General features: G+C 49.9%; 1 protein-coding gene across 1 annotated transcript in view; it reads right to left on the bottom strand.

Annotated features, from left to right (window-relative positions):
- Window positions 1-2,042: 2,042 nt before the first annotated feature.
- The window catches only part of LOC135812073 (uncharacterized), a 33,540-nt gene continuing 26,768 nt past the window's right edge, over window positions 2,043-8,814 (bottom strand). Inside the window, exons 31-33 of the mRNA XM_065325402.1 lie at window positions 7,585-8,775; window positions 3,774-3,871; window positions 2,043-3,460 (exon numbers count right to left, since the gene is read on the bottom strand). Of these exons, the coding sequence (XP_065181474.1) occupies window positions 3,011-3,460; window positions 3,774-3,871; window positions 7,585-8,775 (1,739 nt within the window). The 3' untranslated portion in view covers window positions 2,043-3,010. The remainder of the gene's footprint in view (window positions 3,461-3,773; window positions 3,872-7,584; window positions 8,776-8,814) is intronic.

The raw sequence follows: 8,814 nt of genomic DNA, 5'->3' as shown, positions 1-8,814 counted from the left end.
AAGCGCACATAGAATCTACGGCCCGGGCGTCGAGCTGTGATTGTAGAAGAAGATGCTGAAACGTCTCCACCGCATGACACAGCGCGAGAGCTGGAGTAGTCAAGCAGGCTATTCCTCAGCTCAGGTACTACTAGTATTATTATTACATAATTATTATAGGTATCATAGTGTCAGTATACTGTTACATGACGTGTACGTGTACACAGACGTGCAGTAGCACTAGCAGGTACTCTGTGGCCTAAAAGTAAGTCCCCTTCCCATTCTGTCCATTCACCTGTCAAGCACCGTGAAGTGTCACTTGCCAACAGCTAACTCACCGTGCGTTGAGTGTGAGCAGTGCCATACCAGGATCGATCCTGAAGTAGCGTGGATCTACACCATGATGATAATAATAATGGTGATATCAGGCACGACGGCTGCTTGTCGAAGCACGTCCAGGCAAGGCTTCGTCGACGTATGCTTTTGGCCGAGTGGACGACTGACTGTACGTTACTGTTTTACTTATACGTCTTTGTGTAGAGGTCGAGGTCCCATCTTCCTCTAGCCTAGGCTACTGCCACAATGCGGTGCAGATGGTCATCACGTAGAGCTCAGAAATACTGCACTACTATTGGTATGCATAGGATCTAGGAGGGGACGATTTCTGACAGCAAGAATGGCATGCGGATGTGACGATGTTCGTGTTGAGATCACGTGCAGCGCGGGTTATCGTCTGATCTGCTTCGTGCCAGATTCTTGCCTCCCGACGTACATGGCTGTATTGTTGTTTGCACAATCATTGTCATTGTACAATAGAACATACGCGGGGGAGGTGAGATCGGATCATGTTGCGCTGACTAGGATTGAGTGTTGTCACACGTACCATGTAGACCATGTACTGTGGCATGCCGGTACGGGTAAAAAAGAGAGTAAGCTAACTACTAAGAACGTTACATCCACAACTAGCTTTTAGTCTTGCAGTCTTGGGTCAAGTTGGGAGTTTCGCTCGTGCCAGGCCACCACCATGCCAGGGTGGCAGATGCAGCTCCTAACGGCGAGGGTGAGGTGGTATAAGTAGTATTACTATTAGTAACTCTCACAACCAATGCCCGACAAGGGGGCGAACCTCGCTGCCAGGGTTGGCTGCATCCACGGTACCGGTACTGTAATAGTACTGAGCGGGACGTTTATGTGTTCTCGCAGAACTAAAGTCATGAGTGAGAAGAACTGAAAACATTTCAACGGAGGCATACAGTACTACTACTTGTGCATCGCATTCCATGATTTCAGACGACAATTTAAGGCAGGGGATGTAAGCATAGGCGGGGTCTGCGTTGTTAATGTTCTGCGTACAAAGTCAGTGGAACGAACTTCTATTTATGTACATGATTGTACATGACAATGTTACATGTTGTAGATCTACCGCACACTAGCACAGAATGTGACACCTCTACCGCAGAAAGTGTCCGTGTCAGCCACTGAGCCAGTGACTGACACATCGGATTCCCCTTCTCATCTCCCTGGCCCCAACATGGGCGTTGGCATTGGCCAATTGGCCCCGTTACACCACAGTCGATCTGTGTTGGCACAGAGCTACACAGCCTGAGCCAATGACTACGTACATGTGTTGGTGTCTTGAGCACTGTCGCATGTCGCAAACAACTGTGCACAACTCTTCCCGAGTGTAACTAGTAATAGTTTACTAGTACTTGCAGATCTTGGGCAACCCTGACACTGGCATTGTATGACTTTGTGATGGACTCAGTTTGCTCGTATTGATACCAGATGACCACACAGCTCCGACCTAGTCAGTGAGATGGAATGACAACTATCATTCACGCCGGAACTACTGCTGCACAGCCCCAACTTGCCGAAGTCTGAAGACTTGGCAACTAACTTCACGCCTGCACCTGACTCTTGGCAAGTCTTGCGCTATGATACGCGTCGCCTATGACACCCTCAGAATTTCCCACCTTGCTCCCCCTTATGTTAACATGTTCTGGCTGCCCGTTTTGGATCCATCAGTTGCCTGGTGATCGTAGTAATACATGAAACTCAGAGTGTAACAAAGCTTCCAAACTCTCTCTTGTGTAACCATGGTAACTCAATACTTGTATCTTCAGTATCTCACATTACAGTATCTTCATCATTATGCGAGAACTGTGGCAATACGCCCAGTGAGAAGGCAGATACATAGTCATTGCCTGTGCCTATGCGCTATGCTGAAGTAAACTAAAGCCGCGAACAAAACAAAACAAAACAAAACAGCAACAGTTATGTACTCTTGGTGGCTTGGATTACCACACGCGAGGAGCAGAAAGTGCTGCATGGAAAGAAGCAGACAATTCTCGACACCGAAACAGCACTTGTAGCTATGCAAGCAAGAGGGCGCAATCCGCAACAGAGCGGTGATCCATGAAGTATACAGATCAGGACGAGCTGTTTTCATTGCTGCAACTCACAGCGCATAGAAAAATAGTAAAAATGATTCAAATAGCAGCCCGGTATGTTAAATGCAAAAACCCGCACACGGACTCTCATAAGATCAGGGTACTCCAAAAGGCAGATAACAAAGTGAGAAATAATTGTCACCCTCTGACGAAAGCAGAGCCAGAAGATTACTATCAGAAATAGACCAGTGGTCTTCTCTTTCTAGGATCAGATGCAGCTACACTGCACAATCCGGGGCAGCTGAGCGGCCAAGAAGGTGCTCAGAGCTCTGGTGGTGAAAAAAGATATCAAATTGAACATGGTTTTGTTGTGGGAAATCGTAGGCAATATCCTAGTTTTCGTTTTACAATGGTCGGATTTTCAATTCAAGTTTCTAAACGTGTAGACCGTCTAAAATGCGCCAGCACATTGCACAGCCTCGTTGTGGTTACCATGAATACGATGGGAGAAATGTAGCCCCAGTATTCGTCCACTCATATTCCAAAGTGGGAAAGCGTTTCATGAGGGACTAAAGTCAGCTAGTTTCACGACCGATGCACACGCACGCACACACTTCGGAATTTCCGTGTATTTTCCCAGGTTACACTGACGTGGATTTCTGCTGGCGGATAGACTTCTCTAATGGCGTGCGCTCACGGATATAAAGTCTTCTACTGCGATGGCCAGCAGCAGGCGTACCGGACGCTGCCGTTGTAGCCTCCACGGAAAGCGGGCAGTAGCTGTCGGGCAGGAGTTCGGGAGGCAAGCTGCCGTCATCGTCATTGACGGCGGCAGCAGCAAGCAGGCAGAAGTCGTTTGTCACTTCCTGTACGCTGGGTCCTTGGCCGTGTGCCGCCGCTGCCAGTGCATAGCGTGACGGCAAAAGCCAACACGAGCCATCGCCGCCACCGCCGTTCAGCCGACTTGCGGCGGAAGAGGAACGCGAGGAGCTGCCAACGCCACCACCGACACCACTGCGCTCCTTGGCCAGCTGTTTCTGAACGATGCGGAAGACGATTTCACAGGCCATTGTATTGTGGCTGGCTTGTACCTACAGAAAAAGAACATATTCAAACAAGAGAGAAGAATATTCTGTCGGTATTTGGACGATTTTCTTCAAGTGACGTCCAAACTCGACATAATCTTTTTCAGGTCGCATAAGCTGAGGCACATACGCAGAAATGAGCCCCGACCGACAGTAAACCAGACTGATGAGGTGTATAGCAGTATCATTCTGCATTACCATGTAAAAGTTCATCCACCGTCCGTAGAGGGCTCAGAGTTACGAAAAACAATAGCTCGTTCTTCTGTCTGTGTAATTCTCCATTATTTATGAGCCGAGCGGTAATGGACATGAACTGTACCTTGATGCCCGCACTGCTGCTGCCTCCACTCTCCGTCGCTCCCTCGTACGGGTAGACGGACAGCTGTATTTCATCACCACGTGCACAGCTTGCTAACTCTGGCACAAGCAACACAGCAACACAACAAGATAACAACACAACAACACAGCAACACAGCAACACAGCAACACAGCAACACAGCAACACAGCAACACAGCAACACAGCAACACAGCAACACAGCAACACAGCAACACAGCAACACAGCAACACAGCAACACAGCAACACAGCAACACAGCAACACAGCAACACAGCAACACAGCAACACAGCAACACAGCAACACAGCAACACAGCAACACAGCAACACAGCAACACAGCAACACAGCAACACAGCAACACAGCAACACAGCAACACAGCAACACAGCAACACAGCAACACAGCAACACAGCAACACAGCAACACAGCAACACAGCAACACAGCAACACAGCAACACAGCAACACAGCAACACAGCAACACAGCAACACAGCAACACAGCAACACAGCAACACAGCAACACAGCAACACAGCAACACAGCAACACAGCAACACAGCAACACAGCAACACAGCAACACAGCAACACAGCAACACAGCAACACAGCAACACAGCAACACAGCAACACAGCAACACAGCAACACAGCAACACAGCAACACAGCAACACAGCAACACAGCAACACAGCAACACAGCAACACAGCAACACAGCAACACAGCAACACAGCAACACAGCAACACAGCAACACAGCAACACAGCAACACAGCAACACAGCAACACAGCAACACAGCAACACAGCAACACAGCAACACAGCAACACAGCAACACAGCAACACAGCAACACAGCAACACAGCAACACAGCAACACAGCAACACAGCAACACAGCAACACAGCAACACAGCAACACAGCAACACAGCAACACAGCAACACAGCAACACAGCAACACAGCAACACAGCAACACAGCAACACAGCAACACAGCAACACAACAACACAGCAACACAACAACACAGCAACACAGCAACACAACAACACAGCAACACAGCAACACAGCAACACAGCAACACAACAACACAGCAACACAGCAACACAGCAACACAGCAACACAGCAACACAGCAACACAGCAACACAACAACACAGCAACACAGCAACACAGCAACACAGCAACACAGCAACACAGCAACACAACAACACAACAACACAGCAACACAGCAACACAGCAACACAGCAACACAACAACACAACAACACAGCAACACAGCAACACAGCAACACAGCAACACAGCAACACAACAACACAGCAACACAGCAACACAGCAACACAGCAACACAGCAACACAGCAACACAGCAACACAACAACACAACAACACAGCAACACAGCAACACAGCAACACAACAACACAGCAACACAGCAACACAGCAACACAGCAACACAACAACACAGCAACACAGCAACACAGCAACACAGCAACACAACAACACAGCAACACAGCAACACAACAACACAGCAACACAACAACACAGCAACACAGCAACACAGCAACACAGCAACACAGCAACACAGCAACACAGCAACACAGCAACACAGCAACACAACAACACAACAACACAGCAACACAGCAACACAGCAACACAACAACACAGCAACACAGCAACACAGCAACACAACAACACAGCAACACAGCAACACAGCAACACAGCAACACAACAACACAGCAACACAGCAACACAACAACACAACAACACAGCAACACAGCAACACAGCAACACAGCAACACAACAACACAACAACACAGCAACACAGCAACACAGCAACACAGCAACACAGCAACACAGCAACACAGCAACACAGCAACACAGCAACACAACAACACACCAACACAGCAACACAGCAACACAACAACACAGCAACACAGCAACACAGCAACACAGCAACACAACAACACAGCAACACAGCAACACAGCAACACAGCAACACAGCAACACAGCAACACAGCAACACAGCAACACAACAACACAGCAACACAGCAACACAGCAACACAGCAACACAGCAACACAGCAACACAACAACACAGCAACACAGCAACACAGCAACACAGCAACACAGCAACACAGCAACACAGCAACACAGCAACACAGCAACACAGCAACACAGCAACACAGCAACACAGCAACACAGCAACACAGCAACACAGCAACACAGCAACACAGCAACACAGCAACACAGCAACACAACAACACAGCAACACAGCAACACAGCAACACAGCAACACAGCAACACAGCAACACAGCAACACAACAACACAGCAACACAGCAACACAGCAACACAGCAACACAGCAACACAGCAACACAGCAACACAGCAACACAGCAACACAGCAACACAGCAACACAACAAGGAATACTTGTACAGTGAAACCTGTCTAAGACGACCGCTCAATGGACCTTCAAAATGTGGTCTCTGTTACCAGGTGATCTCCTTATCCAGGGTCATTTGACTGCAAATAGCATCCCTTGGTCCTGGTTACAGTGGTCTTCTGGGACAGGTGGTCGCCTTATCCGAGTGGTCGCTGCCTTGACAGGTTTTACTGTAGTAGTACTGATGAGGTACAATTGAACATCGATTATCCGACCACCTCTGGGCAGACAACTGTCAGGCGGTGTTCAGATAAGGCAAATGTTCCGGATAAGAAACATGTACATGTACACGTACGACCTTTTTACTTTTCAAAATTTTCGTATTTTTTGAATCGCTCACTACATGCACAGTGCGTACTCTACGGCACGTGCGCCCAAAAAAACTGTTACGGATAATCGAATGGTCGGATAGTCGATGTGCGGATAATAGATGTTCAACTGTAAGTGTCTACAAAGTACATGACTATTGTAGTGATTTTATATGCCGCAATTTCTATGCCTTATTCGCTCGTATACAGTTTGAAAAACTAATGAATAATCTACCATTTCCATACCAGTGAGGAGCCTCGAAACTGAATCCCACCTTGCCAAGCTGCTCAATTTCTCTGCGGTGTCAAAGCCTTTCGAATGCCATTGCCTACACCGGTGAAACAGGTGGGACGAGCCTCACTGCAGAGCAAGAGACTTCGATTTGCTGCGATCTGAGTATGATATGACATGTTCAACACACCGGATCTAGTGGCATCTTTTAACACTTGGAATTTGAAATTTCCTGATCAAATGTTCTCGGAGCACACAGTAGGAAGGAGAGCGGGAGAGAGAGAGAGGGGCGGGGGTGGGGGGATGAACTGGTGGTTCGGCACATTACCATTATTGCCCATTTCAAAATCCTGGGAGGATACATCTCTAGCTCTATGCATCATATCTGTTTGTTTCAGCTACACATCCCCCTAATAACAAGTATGACAGCTAGCGCTGTTGATGTCACTGGACAAGAAGAACAATTTCGGAGCGAGAGGATCTAGCGAAGAGTGTATGAGGATAGCTTAGTACTAGCATCTCCAAATAATCCAATGCACACTGAGCAGCCCATGGACGCTGGAATTGGTAAAAAAATTTGGTACGGCCATGGCCGCACCAGTGGCGCAGTCTCTGCCATACTGTAAAACAGTAAAGTTTAAAGTTTTGTAATTTTGGTATGATTACGTGCAAAGAAGGTTAACAATGGCTACCTGGCCACCCATCTGTATGCGCATCTTTGCACAGACATTTAGCGATAACGTTTTTTTTCAAATAACAAAAAATGATTGGTCGTTAAAACGTTAGACCTCGTGACTCGTTAGACTTTCCGGTTTTACAGTACCCAATTCACTCACCTTCTCTACGGGTACTTGCTGTGCTGCTGCTGCTGCTGCTGCTGCTGCTGCTGGTGGTGGTGGTGCTGGTGGTGGTGGTGGTGGTGTTGCGGTTGCCACCGGCACCGGAGGAGGGGGAGAAGTCTAGAGTGCGCGGGGAGTAAGCGCTGCGCTGCTTGAGGTCGGCGTGGCTGGACGGTTTAGGTGGCGTGCTGCCGGACGATGCCGGATGCTTTGCTTCTCTCGAGACGAACGAGAGGAGCGGCGACGAGGGTGTTTTGTTGAGGCTGCGTTTGTTCAGGACGGGCGAGCGCGGCAGACTGGGCAGCTTGAGGCGCGGCCCCTTGCGCCGATCAGACAGCCGACGACCGATTGGCGAATGCGAGTGGTGCTCGCTCCTGTGCGGCGTCGAGCGAGAGGTTTCGTCCGCGCTTGATGACCGTGCAGCGCTTTCCGGTCGATACGGCGGCGAGGGAGTGTACGATGGCGGGTGTGTCCCAGACTTGTGCTGCTGCGAGGAGGAAGTCGGAGACGACGATGCAGTACCGGCGGACGGAGTGACGGGTACGGAACGAGAATGTGTCAGGCTAGCCTTGGCAATCGCCTGCACTGCTACTGATGTTACTGCGGCCGGCGGTCGGCGGGGGAAGAGCTTCTCCGCAGCAGGAGCATTGGGACTCGTGTCGGCCGAAGACAGCTGTGCCGCATCGCCTCCCGTCGCGCTGCTACCACGACTACTGGAGCGCGAGCGCGACGGAGAGGAGGACATGTCCGCGAGGAACGGCGTGGCGTTGCACGGCGTCCTCGCGGAGTCGTATCGGTCGTCCGCCAACTCGTCGTCTTCGTGACGCAGCCTCCAGGGATTCATGGCCGCACTACCACCACCGCGCTCACCTCCAGCCCGGTGGTGGTTGCGGTGGCTATCATCGCCGTCCATTAGCACGTCTATCCAGCTGGCGAGGTCCTTGGACGAGTTTCCGCTTTCTCGTTCATCCCTGCTAGGGACGCCACTGTCGTAGCTCAGTGTCGGTTGCAGGGGTCGCTTGGCCCCCGTCGAGCGCAAGGCTCTAATTCCACCGCTTGCCGTATCCGCATTGGTTTGCCCGTTGTTACTGCCATCGCGTTGGCCGGTGCCACCTATAGTGGCGGACTTGGTGTTGGTGGACGCGTGCCAGGACATTGCGTTGGCTAGCTTTGTGTGACTCTCACCATCTGGTACAACACAGATACACCCACACAAGAATGCACACA

Source organism: Sycon ciliatum, chromosome 3 (assembly GCF_964019385.1).
Source record: "Sycon ciliatum chromosome 3, ocSycCili1.1, whole genome shotgun sequence".
Taxonomy (NCBI): Eukaryota; Metazoa; Porifera; class Calcarea; order Leucosolenida; family Sycettidae; genus Sycon; species Sycon ciliatum.
Note: the sequence above shows the minus strand (reverse complement) of the source record. Positions and strands in the feature narration are given on the sequence as shown.